Below are 14,808 nucleotides of genomic sequence, written 5' to 3'. Positions count from 1 at the left end.
CTTGGATGAAGGTACTGAAGGGATGGTTGCTAAATTTGCTGATGACACAAAGACAGGTAGGAAAGTAAATTGTGAAGGGGACATGAGGAGGCTACAAAGTGACATAAATAGGTTAAGTGAGTGGGCAAAGATCTGGCAAATATAGTATAATGTGGGCCTATGTGAAATCGTTAATTTTGACAGGAAGAATAAAAAGGAAGCTTATTGTCTAAATGTTGAGAGATTGCAGAGTTCTGAGATTCAAGGGATCTGGGTGTCCCAGTGCATGAATCACAAAAGACAAATATGCAGGTTTAGCAAGTTATCAGGAAAGCTAATAGAATGTTATCATTTATTGTGAGGGGAATTGATTACAAAAGTAGGGAGGTTATGCTTCAGTTGTGCAGGACACCGGTGAGACCACATCTGGAGTATTGTGTACAGTATTGGTCTCCTTATTTAAGGAAAGATGTAAATGCGTTAGAAGCAATTCAGAGATAGTTTACTAGACTAATACCAGGAACAGGTGGGTTGTCTTATGAGGAAAAGTTGGACAGGTTAGGCTTGTATTCACTGCAATTTAGAAGGCTAAGGGGTGACTTGATTGAAGACAATGAGGGTTCTTGACAGGGTGGATGTGGAGAGGATGTTTCCTCTTGTGGGAGAATCTAGAACTAGGGCTCACTGTTTAAAAATAAGGGATTGCTCATTTAAGACAGAGATTAGGAGAGTTTTTTTCTCAGAGGGTTGTGCATCTTTGGAACTCCCTTCTTCAAAAGGCGGTGGAAACAGAGCCTTTGAATATTTTTAAGGCAGGACTAGATAAATTCTTTATTAACAAGGGGGTGAATGTTTATTGGGGGTAGGCAGGAATGTGGAGTTGAGATTACAATTAGATCAGCTATAATCTTATTGAATGGCGGAGCAGACTCGAGGGGTCGAGTGGCCTACCCCTGCTCCTAACTCGTATGTTCATATGTAGGTCAATAGTGGCAGGATGGTGGTTGCCATAGAGACCTTGGTCCAGGGCATCGATCCTGCACTGCTCCTGCGAGGGCTGAACTCCATCACTGATGCCACAGTTGGCCGCTAACAGTGTCAATGCAAGAGGAGTGTGGGGCAGCTCAATCTCATTCCAGCTTCCCTTTCTCCTCAAGGAGTCAGCCTGGGGCTCTCGGCCACCCATGGGGAGGAGGACTAGCATCTCAACACCGCAGTGCAATCCACCCTAGTGATTCCAGGAATGTCCGGCCAATCCAAATCCCCTCTTCTTGTGACCCCATCATTTCCAGCTCCACAGGCCAAGGAGGGTGAGACAGGCCCCCAGCAAAATACCCAAAGCAGGTTGGGGCCCTCCACATCTCGACTCTCCAGAGGACACCCGCTAAGGCCACCAGAGACAGGGCGTAGCAGGCTGCCTCCACCTCCATGTGGATGTCAGGGGAGCTCCAAGACGTGGTGGCAGGGTTAGGAAAGTTAAGATGGTGTGGTTGCACCTCATGGGCACGGGTGTTAATTACTTGTACATAATATTCACTATTGTAAATAAACTCCCAAGAATGTCTCCTTGTCTATGGCTCCTTGTTATGATGAGCAGTGTTCATGTCATTCAGATGTGAAACCCTGGTTCCTGCACAAGATAAAGGCAGGTGTCTCAGTCCAGGGCCTCTTCCCTGTACAGCATGAAACCTTCAGATCAAAGTGATGGTCCAGCCTCACACTCACTGGACACATTACTGATGCCTGCAGCTCATCAGTGCTGCCAGAATGTCATGGGCAGGCGTCACAGAGTTCTGACATTCTCTCTGTGTGCTCGCAGCACCTTTGAGGTGGGACTATCACCCATCTTGCCAGCATCTGTGTCTGGTGATGGTGTGGTCCTGAAGGGTACAAGTGATGAAGATTGACAAAGGGTCAGGTGCTTTTGACATTTCATGGCTGAGTCTCCATGAATGACCCTGATCACAGAGCGCAGGTGAGCAGCCCTCAGCCAGACAGCAGTCAGACGCTCACAGATTCAATGTGAAGATCTATGGAGTGTCCGCACCACGTCATTATCATTGTTCTGGAATCTTGCGACTATTATGGCCTCTGATGTGTCTCCATGACACAAGCCTGAGCACTGAGGGTATGTGCACTACCATCAGCCACACAGGAGTCAAACGTTCATAGATGCAAGGTGAGGATGTCAGGACTCTCCTCACTGCATCTTTTCATCATCCTCCACAAATCTAGCAGCTATGAGGGCCTCCTAAGCGTGCCAGTCTTATCTGGCCAGTGCGATGGCCTCATTGCCGGCATCCTCGCCTTTGAGGACCTCATCACTGTCATTCCCTTTGACGTCCTTCTCATCAGATGAGACATTGCAACTCTTCCATCTTCTCTTCAAACAGGTCTTCCCACCATTGCAGTGACAGGTTGTGTAGTGTGCAGCAAGCTACTATGATGCAGGACATCCTCTGGGGACTGTATTGCAGGGCTCCACCGGACCTGTTGAGGCACCAGAACCTCACTTTCAAGATGCCAATCGTTTGCTCCACCAAAGTCAGGGTTGTGAAATGAGCCACGTTTTACCATCGCTCTGCTGCAGTCAGAGGCCTCCGCGCAGGCATCATCAGCCTTGTCCTGTGGGTAACCCTCATTCTTGAGTAACCAACCCTGCAGCCTCTGTGGGCCCTGGAAGATGTCATGCTAAGGATGTAGGAGTCATGAACACTCCATGGGAATCATGCACAGATCTGCAGGATATATTTGTAATGGTCACAGACCAGCTGAACATTCAGCAAGTGGAAACTTTTGCGGTGTCCATAGATCTCCGTGGCAACAAGCAGTAAACTAAGTGCCACGTGAGTGCAATCGAAGGCACCTTGCAGCTGTGGAAAACTAGAGATCACCACAAATTCTTGCTTCCTGGCTTGCCTGACCCCGGTTGAAATGCTCAGAGTTCTGTGCGTTCGCGAAAATGGCATCTGTGACCTCCTGGACGCATTCGCGGGTGGAGGCTTGCAAGATCCCGCACGGGTCACCTGTGGAGCGCTGGATGGATCCACTGGCATAGAAATTGAACACTGCGGTCACTTTCACTGCCACTGGCAGTGGATGCCCTCCATGCCCCCGAGGCGCCAACTCCTGCAGCAGGTAGCAGATGTGACTGACCAATTCCCTAGACATGAGCAACCTTTGGGGACATTAGTTCTCAATCATCTTCGGGAATGACAAACGCTGTCTATAAACCCTGGGTCTAGCGAGGTGCCTACAAGCGACAGCTCATTGTGGATCTTCAGCTGGTTGCACAGGAGGCCCTGCTGCATCTTCAACTTGAGGGAGGTGCTCCTCCCATTGGCAAGTCAGGCACCTCCGTCACACATTCCTCCTTCTTCTCTACTCCCTGTAAGCCATGAGGCCAGATCACCAGGCCCCATGGTCCCGATGTTCTTCTCCTGCAGGATCAAAGAGACTGATGCGTGGATTAGCATGTGTCCTCAGGACCTCTCTTGGTTAAGTCTCCAGCTTCGGCTATGTCTCAAAGCACCTTCACGCATGCCAGAGAGTGCCGGCTACCACTTGGATGGCCTGTGTGTAGTGCACTGCATGGTTGTCTGAAACTCCACCCACCTCCGCCCCACTCCACTTGACCAATTAGCAGCACCATCGGCCATTGGACTGCATGCTGTGCTTTCAGCTCAGGCATTCTCCTAACCCGCACTGCAAGACTGCACTGTTAGCTTGAACCATGAGGGATACTGGTCCAAACCGGAATGATGACATTGCAAGGGGCTGTAGCGCCTCCACCAGTGACTGCGTGATGGCCACCTTTCACAAGGGGATTCTACAACTTGACCAGTCAGCCAATTGTTCTGCTGCTCCCTAAAATGCTCATTAGTTTGCAGTATGCGCCCGAGGGGTGCAAAGTTCTGGAGCATTTGGTGGCGCATTCATGTTTTTGTGTTGCTTGAGTGGGCAGAAAAGTTTCAAAGGCCCGACTTCAAGCTTGTCAACGGAGCTGCAACTGAATGCTCTTAGCTGTGGAAGAATGTTCACTTTTGACAAGCTTTTCCAAGTGTGTGGCCGCACCCCTCACCCTCCATCCCACTCCCCAGCATGTGCTTGTGTACTTCAATCAATCTGTGCTGCCTTGGCCACCCTCAGCCCCACCCACACTGAATGCCAGCCGGGAAAAGTGACTTGCATATGCTCCCCTATCTGCCCGAATGCGCAGTGCCTCTTCCTTGACGTCCTACAGGCGATCATCGCAAGCACTGCACCAGGTCGTGTGCACTCACCTCCAAATTCCCCTCAAAGTTCAGGTCGCCAGGTACACACCTTTTAAAGGCAGCCCTAAATCACAGCAACATGGGAGGTAAATTTGACATGAGGGGAATGATTCCGGCATGCCGCCACAATGATGAGGTGCAAATGCATTAAAATTAAGTTCCTGACATTGGACGGCAGAAAACACAGCTTGCCATTGACGGGTGGAGCAGATGATTGTAAACTGGTTTCACAACAGCGTCAAACCGATTTTTGGCCTTGTCGTCATATTGTCCGCTTACGCTGCCAAACACGCCTTCTGCCAATGGGAGTGGAAAATTCCCGCTTAAGTTTTCTCTTGTCATTTGACTGCAGAGGGCACCACTGTTGAATGCAATCCTGTATTTGTCTAATGTCCACACGATAAGTAGTGGGAGCAGTGTCACCGAATAGGAATCAGGGATCAATTGCCCCCTCACTAGCTTGGATTCTGAAGTCACTGTCCTGTCCCTAACATTGCATTGTCTGAATTCAATGAATGCAGCATAGGCCATAGATATTCAGCCTGGGATCTTCCTGACCTACAAAGCTCAATAATGCACAAGAGTGTGACCATACAGACAGATCCTACAAAGGTATTCACATTCAGAAACACATTTTTAAAAATTCACCATAATAAACATAGGGACCAACCATAACATTAAAAAACATTTTCTATTTCACTCTGGATCTCAATAAATCAACATTATATAATGTATATTGATTTTAGTAAGGAAAAATATCAGTGCTTTGCTGTAAATCTACATGACCTCACCTTCACTGAAGAAATAAGCCTCAACAACTTTAAAACTAGTTCTGTACCTGAATGGTTTGCTGTCTGGATCTGTGTCTTTAAAACCCATTTCCTCCAGCTTACAGCGTCTGTACAGTTCATAATGACGTGCATGTGTCTGCTCCCTCAGATCCTCCATATTTACACGAATCAGCATTTCGCGGAGCTTCACAAAGTCACAGTGGTTTTCATTTTCCACTATAAAGTAGTTTAGTTTTACCCCCAAAAAGGGTGGGTGGGGGGGGAAATAAGTAATTTTTGTCAGCAACTGTTTTCTTTAAAACGAGGTTCAAAGCATATAATTTCTAGCTCCTTAATATTTTCATAAATCAATGATGACAGACTGTACAAGTATAATCTAAAAGCATATTACATTGTACTGGTTGATCTACTGGTTTCTGAGGGAGAGGGCTGGTGAGTGGGGAGCATGACAATATTTTTAAAAATGCACATTTGTTTAAAGAGAGCATACGTAAAACTGATGGCATCAGGTCTCAAATTACATGAGATACTGCAGCCATTGGCATCCAAGGTGTTATTTTCCCAATATATTTACTACATTCTACAAAACGATCATGCATTACTTAAGTGATTTCCATAATTAGGCATCAGGCCCAGACACACCAGCTCTCTTCCTATGTTGTTTTTACAAGGTAAATTTTAAAAACTCCTGAGGTTTCACTGTTGCAATTTATCTTTAAAGGATTCAACAATTATTTGCTACCACCATACACATTCAATTTTTAGGCTAGTTTCTGGTGCTGAAAGGAAGTCAGGGTTGTTTCACTAGTAAAACTGTGCAAAAATCAACAGAATCTAAAGCTGATCTCTTGGATGTAAATCACCTCCTACTCTTGTAGAATTATTTTACTAATAAGTTCAGTACAAAGCAGCTCAGTACTATAATTTGGTTCACTGTTACACTGTCTGGTTACACTGTTAGTTTGATACGAACCCTGAATGACAGAGGCGAAGAGTGGATTCTTTACTATTTCACAGGCCTTTGAGGCATACTGCTTATATGAAATTTATGTTAAACATAAGTGTATCGGTTGGGTGCATGATGCACTATATTCTGTTTCAGGTGACCTCACTGAATATCACAAATCTATTGTTCTGCTGCAGGTGATGAAGAATAGATATGTTTTGACTACTACTTTCCATCATTCAAAAAACTCAACCAAAAACAAATCAAGAATTTAACATCTTCATCAAAGGAGATAATTACTTGGCCACTTTATCATGGCCAAGTATAAAAGCTTAATGGAATGGAGAAAAGCTCTGCTTCCAAGAATTTTTAAAAAATAATTTCCCTGTGATATGCTCGTGGGGCACCTGAACCCCACCTTGGTGACTACTCTGCCTGGTGTAGTGAGGCACCATGTCAAGACACCTGCATTCAGCAGCAATGTGGGCAAACTGATTGTGATCTAACTGGCACAATACACAGTGGTGTTCCAACATGCTGCAACCAATCCCTTCCACGATACGCTGAATGTGCTTCTTTTAAAAGGGGTAAAAGCAAATCTAATCAATTTCAAAAGCACAATGCATCAATTATGCCTGTTAAATTGCTGCACATGATTACTGATAGATTAATAAAATTCAGAAGTAAGATAGAAAGCAATTTGTTTCAATCCTTTATCACAAAGAAATATGCTTAGCAAATTTGCAACTGTTCTTTCTGCCATTGAGTTCACGAAACATAACAGCCAGATTTTAAAAAATGCACCTTCCTAGTCAAACATACCCTGTACAATTCCCCAGGGATACTGCCGAGCTTTCGCCATTTTATTCCCAATCTTTATTTCTTCAGTGCTGCCAACAACAGCAAATGGAAGATGGCCCTGCAGAGGAAAGAAAGGAAGAAATAAGTTCTTCCTGCATCAGTCTGCAACATAGTGAAAGGGAACAATACACTCCATTAATACGCAAATGCTTTCTTTGACATAGTGTGCAGTTTTCAAATACAATGAATCACTTTGGAAGTATAAAATCCAAAAAGAACAAAAATCCACTACAATGCCTAATTTTGAAACTTATTTTCATTTATTTTTTCATGAGAAGTGGGCACTGTGGCCAGCGTTTATTGCCCATCCCTAATTGCCCTTAAGGTGGCGGTGAGCTGCCTTCTTGAACCATAGGTCCACCCACATTGCTGTGAGGAAGGGAGTTCCAGGACTTTGACCAGCGACAGTGAAGGAACAGTGACATAGTTCCAAGTCAGGATGGTGTATGGCTTGGAGGGGAACTTGCAGATGGTAGTGTTCCGATGTATCTGCTACCCTTTCCTCCTAGGCAGTAGAGGTCAAAGGTTTGGGAGGTGCTTTTGAAGGAGGCTTGGTGAGTTGCTACAATGCATCTCATAGATGGTACACACTGCTGCCACATCTGTCGGTAGTGCAGATGTTTCAGATGGTAGATGTGATGCCAATTAAGCAGGCTTGTTTTGTTCTGGATGGAACCAAGCTTCTCGAGATTTGTTAGAGCTGCACATATCCAGACAAGTGAAGAGTATTCCATCACACTCCTGACTTGTGGCTTGGAGATAGTGGACAGGCTTTGGTGAGTCAGGAGGTGAGTTACTCGCCACAGGATTACTAGCCTCTGACCTGCTCTTTTGTAGCCACAGTATTCATATGGCTGGTCCTGTTCAGCTTCTGGTCAATAGTGATGCCTAGGATGTTGATAGCAGGGATCCAGCGATGGTAATGTCAATCAATGTCAAGGGGAAATGATTAGATTCTCTCTTGTTGGAGATGGTCATTGCCTGGTACTTATGTGGTGCAAATGTTACTTGCCACTTATCCGCCCAAACTCAAATGTTGTCCAGGTCTTGCTGCATCTGGGCATGGGTTGCTTCAGTATCGAGTCATGAACGGTGCTGAACATTGCGCAATCATTAGTGAACACTTCTGAACTTGTGATAGAGGGAAGATCATTGATGAAGCAGCTGAAGATGGTTGGGCCTAGAACAATACGCTGAGGAATTCCTGCAGTGATGTCCTGGTATTGAGATAACTGAATTCCAACAAGCACAGCCATCTTCCTTTGCGCTAGGGATGACTCCAACCAGTGGAGAGTTTACCCCGATTCCCATGAACCTGAACTTCTCAATGCCACACTCGGTCAAATGCTGCTTTGATGTCAAGGGCAGTCACTCTCACCTCACCTCTTGAGTTCAGCTCTTTTGTCCATGTTTGGACCAAGACTGTATTGAGGTCAGGAGCTGAGTGGCCCTGGCCAAACCAAACTGGGCATCTGTGAGCAGGTTATTGCTAAGCAAGTGCCGCTTGATAGCACTGTTGATGACCCCTTCCATTACTTTACTGATGATTGACACTAAACTTATGGGGCGGTAATTGACTGGGTAGGATTTGTCCTGCTTTTTGTGGACAGGACATGCTTGGGCAATTTTCAACATTACCTGGTAGATGCCAGTGCTGTAGCTGTACTGGAACAGCTTTGCTACGGGCACGGCTAGTTCTGGAGCATAAGTCTTCAGTACTATTGCCGGAACATTGTCAGGACCCATTGCCTTTGCAGTATCCAGTGCCTCCAGCTGTTTCTTGATATCACGTGGAGTGAATTGAATTGGCTGAAGATTGGCATCTGTGATGGTGGGGATCTCTGGAGAAGGCCGAGATGGATCATCTACTCGGCTCTTCTGGCTGAGGACGGTTGCAAATGCTTCAACCTTGTTTTTTGCACTAATGTGCTGGACTCCTCCATCATTGAGGGGTGTAGCCTCCTCTTCCTCCAGTTTATTGTTTAATTGTCCATCACTATTCATGACTGGATGTGGAAGGACTGCAGAGCTTAGGTCTGATCCGTTGGTTGTGGGATCGTTTAGCTTTGTCTAACGCATGCTGCTAACAACATTTGGCACACAAGCAATCTTGTGTTGTAGCTTCACAAGGTCTGGCTTGGTGCTGCTCCTGGGATGCCCTCCTGCACTCTTCATTGAACCAGGGTTGTCCCCTGGCCTGTTGGTAATGGTAGAGTGAGGAATTTGCCAGGTCATGAGAATACACGTTGTGATTCAATACAATTCTTCTGCTGCTGATGACCCACAGTGCCTTTTGGATGCCTAGTTTGAGTTGCTAGATTTGTTCAAAATCTATCCCATTTAGCACGGTGGTAAGGTCACACAGAGGATGTCCTCAATGTGAAGATGGGACTCCACAAGGTCTGTGCAGTGATCACTTCTACCAATACTGTCATGGACTGATGGATCTGCAAAAGGTAGATTGGCAAGGATGAGATAAAGTAGTTTTTTCCCTCTTATTAGTTGCCTTGCCATTAGGCGCAGACCCAGTTTACAGCTATGTCCTTCAGAACTCCACCAGCTCAGTCAGTAGTGGTGCTACTGAGCCAATCTTTCCTCCCATGACATCTGAAGTCAATGCTGAGAACTCCCAGGGCAACTCCCTCTCAACAGTATACACTGTGTCATCTCCTCTGGCGGATCTGTCCTGCCAGTGGGACAGGATATACCCAGGTATAGTGATGGTGGTATCAAGGACATTATTTGTAAAGTATGATTCATGAATATGACTATGTCAGGTTGTTGCTCGACTTGTTTGTGGGACAGCTTTCACAACTTTGGCACAAGCCCCCAGATGTTACTAAGGACTTTGCACAGTTGACAGGGCTGGCTTGTCCAAAAACAGTCTGTCCCAGTAGACCACAACACCTTCCCACTTGGAAATTACAGTGGCAATATGGATTACAACCTTCAAATGGAATTTGTTTATTCTAATGAGATTTCAAGAAGGTTTGGTTAAATAAAATAAAAAATCAATGCATTAACTGGCTTTTCAGAGGCGTATAAAATGAAAACATACATCGGGGGCAAAGAGGGAAATTGTTGAGAAGTAATATCAAGACAGCAACTTGTGTAATTCTGCATGACAAATTAGATGCAAGAAATCAGGGTAAACCTAAAAATAATTTAAATGTTAAAAAGAAAATATAATCCACAAGTAATTACAACCTACGTTCATTGTTGAATTGATCTCGGCAACAGTTTCATCATCCGTTGGGAATTGGTAAATCTGCACGCCATTACTGACTAATTCACTCATGATTTTGATCTTGAATTTATGTAGTTCACTCTTGGATATTGTGTCTGCTTTAGCAATGATGGGGATTATATTCACCTGTAAAAATAAAAATACATCGGCTCTTGTTTGCTTTGCTTGGCCAAAGGCCACATCCTGAATTCTGCAGAATAATAAAGTTGTGTGTTAAGGATTAAAAAAAAAACCTAATGGCTACAAACTGCAGTTGAATAACTAGATTCAAATGGAGACACGTTTTTGATTAAAGTTGATAACAGTAAACTGACCAGTGGCATAGCAATGGATAGGTCACAGCTCACACACATTCTCTCTCGCACATGTTATTAGTGCATTACAATGCAGTATATATTTGTTCGCTGGATTGATAAAGCAAGGCATTTGGTCTCAGGGAATCAAGGGAAATGGGGAGCGGATGGGAAAGTGCAGTTGAGACAGAAGATCAGCTATGATCTTACTGAATGGTGTTGCAGGCTCGAGGGACCTTATGGTCATGCCTGCTCCCATTTCTTATGTTTTTAAGGTCCCCGCCTCATCCTCCACCACCAATTCTGTCCTATTTCATCAATCTTATTGCCGCCATGAAAGAAGAAGTTTCATGCTTGTATTATAACTGCAAAGCCATGTGAAATCATTAAGTTTAAATTAACCAGGTCAGAGATCATCACAATAGGCAGTGAAATTAGTTGGCTATGATTGCCTAATTCCACATCAAGGGGTTGGGATAATTTCATTCCAGGTCAGTTGATGAAAGGACATGAAGTGAGAAGGAGAAACTGGGTGAATATCAAACATTTCTGCTGGATGCAGGCTATTAGAACACAATGTACAAAAATAGAAGAATGTACAACAAGTGTCTTTATCTGCAATTTATTTGTAAACTGCATTCCCAGTGTTGTCATTATTTTAATTATCACGTAGCTATAAAGTATTAACCAGGTAACAGGCACATATTTGGAGCTCATTCTCAAGCTACAGACTGCACCACAGTTTCTAAAGAGAATAGTTTCCAAATACACAAAAAAGTCCAACTTATAAAAGTTAGGAATGTTACTACTAATATGGTAATGAGCTCATCTCCAGAGTTTAGAAGAACGAGAAGTGATCTAATTGAAACGTATAATTTTTTTTAAAAAAAGAGAGCTTGACAGGATATATGCTGGGTGCATGCTTCCCCTGGCTGGAGAGCCTAGAACTAGGGGATAGTATCTCAGGATGAAGAGGTTGGCCATTCAGGATTGAGATAAGGAGAAATGTTTCACAGAGGGTTGTGAACATTTGGAATTCTCTACCCCAGAGGGCTATGGTGTTCCATCAATGAGTACATTCAGGACAGAGATTAATACATTTGGACACAAACAAAATCAAGAGATATGGGGATAAGTCAGGAAGGTGAATTTGACTTAGAACTTCAACCATGATCTAATTGAATGACAGAGTAGGTTCAAAGGGCCACATGGTCTACTCCTATTCCTTTCTCTTATATTCTTGTTTAAATGCAAAGATAATAATGAATTGTTAATATTGCATAAGTAGGAAAAAATTCTCCCCATTTTAAATGGAACTGGTATACATTACTTAAAAAATTAATTTCCCTTCCTTTTCCTTATCAAAATATTTCACTCCATTTTAATTACTTTGGTCAAATGCTGAAAAAAATGCAAAACACCTATTTGGATTTCTCAAATACAATTAGCTCCAGAGATGAACAATGTCAGTGCTCGGGTAGACAATGGAATAGTGGTAACATCACTGGACTTCCTTGGGGGCACGGGTTCAAATCTCACCATGGCAGCTGGTGGAATTTAAATTCAATTAATAAAAAGTCTGGAATTGAAAGCTAGTTTTATGGTCACCATTACTGAAACTATCAATTGTTCTAAAAGCCCATCTTGTTCACTAATGCTCTTAAGGGAAGGAAATCTGCCATCCTTACCTGGCCTGGCCTACATGCGACTCCAGATCCACAGCAATGTGGTTGACTCTTAACTGCCCTCTAAAATGGCCAGCAAGCCACTCAAGTGCAATTAGGGATGGGCAACAAATGCTGGCCTTGCCAGCAACACCCACATTCCATGAAAAAGTAAGGAACTAAAAAACTCTCATAACAGTGAGCAAAATTCAGAAAATAAAGGGCTGCCTGAAAATAAAAGTATCTGTATAAAATGCATTTTGTTTGGAATGTGTGTTATGCAAGAGCAGATGAAAAATCCAGGTATGAAATGTGATCGTTAGTAATGATGATGATATATCGGACCTCTTCGAACTAGAGTGCTGTTGTATGTGGGTTGGAGGGGATTAAAGCATCATTTATCTTGGATCCTGATGGGGAGAAGATTTCAAAATTGATTTTAATTTTGCAGAAGCAGAACGTCAGTATCCATATCTCATGACGTTTACAACTGCATGTGGCTAGTGAAGGTTGTGAAATTAAATTGCAGGTGGGAGCCCTGCTGTGACACCACTGCCTGCAATGGGGAAATCACCCAAATTTCAATTTCTAGCCTGAGGCTGGCAAACAATATAAGCAATTGTTTACTACAAGGCACAATTTGAAGTTACTGCAGTTTCTCCAATGTGCTGCCGGCCAACAAAATAAATAACTTGCTTTTATGCAGCAGCTTGCACATCGTTCTCAGAACGCAGTTTACTGCGTTTGCCTACAAAACAACAAAGTCCCACAAACAGCAATGAGATGAGTAACCAATTAATCTCAAAGTTGTTCAAAACGTGACTGTCTGCATCGTGTCCAATATTAAATTGCACTTGGCCACTACTCGGCCACAGAGATCTACACAAAAATCAACTTTGAAATCTTCTCCCCACCAGGATCCAATATAAATAATGCTTCCATCCCATCCAGCCCACATACAACAGCACTCCAGTTCGAAGAGGTCTGATATACCAGCATCTTTACTAACATCTTCCCTAATATCTTGAACCTTTGTCCATATTTTTGAATTCCTCCACAGCACCTTTGCAACCTTGTCCAATCTTCACCCTTTGGAACTTTGGTCTGCTCCATTGCTCTATCCGCTGAACCAAGATAACAATCCCTGGGGTTGTTCCCACCCATCCCCACTCCTTCTCACTCCAACTTCAAAAGTTTGCAAAACAAAAACTTCTTGACTAATCTTTCATTTATCTATACCAACATGGCTCAGTTCCTTTTTTATTTTTCTCTCTCTAAAGCTCTGTAAGATTTTTTCCCATGTTGTATACACTCAAGTTAAGGTTGTTTTATCCTGAGATTGACTATACAAAGTGGAAGAGCCTAGAGGCAGTAAACTGTTTCATTTGGTATTAGTTTATAGTTGAGCTAATTCCCTTAAAACAGCTGTCACCCCTAAGGAACAGAAAGGTCCTTTGTTTGATTCCTGGTCAGTTTGAAGTTAGCTGGTCTCAGCAGGGACAGCAGCGGAGGCCCTGGTGTTCACCAGAATATTGCTGGACTTTACTCTTAGACTACAGATGACATTACAGATGTCAGACAACATCAGGATCACACTTGGCTTTGAAAGCACAAATAATCTTTTAATGTTCACTGCCTACCCTCCTGAAGAATGGCTCAGTGGGTGAAGTAGTGGAGCAATATAGGCCCTTGTGTAGCCTTACCATGCCACCTGAGAAAACAGAAAAGAACTGCAGGCAGAGCATGAAGTTGAAACATTTCATTGGGCACCTGGTGGGAATGATGAGGAACCAAAATACCTACAGTGTGCATGCCTGGCGACCCCAATGGGGGTAGTCTTTATTTTCACAGGTTTGACGACATATGCAATTAAAAAGTCAGGTCTTTCATGCAGAGTAGGAAATAGTCAGAGTAGGAATTTGCAGAACCAGAAGTTCAAAAGCTAGTAGATCACCCCAGACATAAAAGTACAACTTTCTGAAGGCAAACAGAATCCCACGAGTATAAATTTCTTGTTGTAGTTAGGCAGGAAGGCTAACATTTTACATGCATTGACTGGAATATCTTCCTGGTAACCCAGTAGCAAAATAAAACTATCCACTGCATCCTTCTTGATCCATCTGTACCAATAACTCCACACTAACTGAGCTATTAAATGCAATGCCTAATAAAAAAAGACTAGTATCTGTATCGTGCTTTTCATGACCACCAGATCCTTTGCAGCCAATGAAGTACTTTTTGAATTGTAATCACTGTTGCAATGTAAGAAACATGCATCACATTTGTGCCCAGCAAATTCCCACAAGCAGCAATGTGACAATGACCAGATAATCTGTTTTTGTGAAGTTGATCAAGGAATAAATCAAGTAGGGCACTGGGAATATCTCCCCTGCTCTTCTTTGAAACAGTGTTATCGGATCGTATACCTCCATTCAAACCAGCAGATGGAACCTGGGTTTAACGTATCACCCAAAAGACAACACCTCCAACAGTACAATACTTCCTCAGTACTCCACATTATCAGCCTGGATTTGTGTGTTCAAGCTTTGGACTGGGACTTGAACCTTAAAACAATATAAGCTTATAGGAAACAATTTTTCATTCTTGCACTAAACAATACCCTCATTAAAAACAAATTTTGCTATTTCCTTTCAAGTAGCTATAATAGAAAACACTAGTGTCTGCATCCTTTTCAACAACACTCATAAGGAATGAAGAGGAAGCATGCTACAGGAAATCAAAACAGCGTGAGA

At 43.5% G+C, this 14,808-nt stretch overlaps 1 protein-coding gene across 5 annotated transcripts in view; it reads right to left on the bottom strand.

The window, feature by feature from the left end:
• The window catches only part of LOC121276384 (septin-11), a 100,801-nt gene that overhangs the window by 21,167 nt on the left and 64,826 nt on the right, over positions 1–14,808 (bottom strand). For all 5 annotated transcript variants that reach the window (XR_005942649.1, XM_041184754.1, XM_041184726.1 and 2 more), the window contains 3 exons: positions 10,063–10,224; positions 6,813–6,909; positions 5,092–5,260 (listed from right to left, as the gene is read on the bottom strand). Coding sequence is in view for 4 of the 5 variants with exons in the window: in XM_041184754.1 (XP_041040688.1) it covers positions 5,092–5,260; positions 6,813–6,909; positions 10,063–10,224 (428 nt within the window). In the remaining variant the exon portion in view is untranslated. The remainder of the gene's footprint in view (positions 1–5,091; positions 5,261–6,812; positions 6,910–10,062; positions 10,225–14,808) is intronic.

This window comes from Carcharodon carcharias, chromosome 1 (assembly GCF_017639515.1).
Source record: "Carcharodon carcharias isolate sCarCar2 chromosome 1, sCarCar2.pri, whole genome shotgun sequence".
NCBI lineage: Eukaryota > Metazoa > Chordata > Chondrichthyes > Lamniformes > Lamnidae > Carcharodon > Carcharodon carcharias.
Note: the sequence above shows the minus strand (reverse complement) of the source record. Positions and strands in the feature narration are given on the sequence as shown.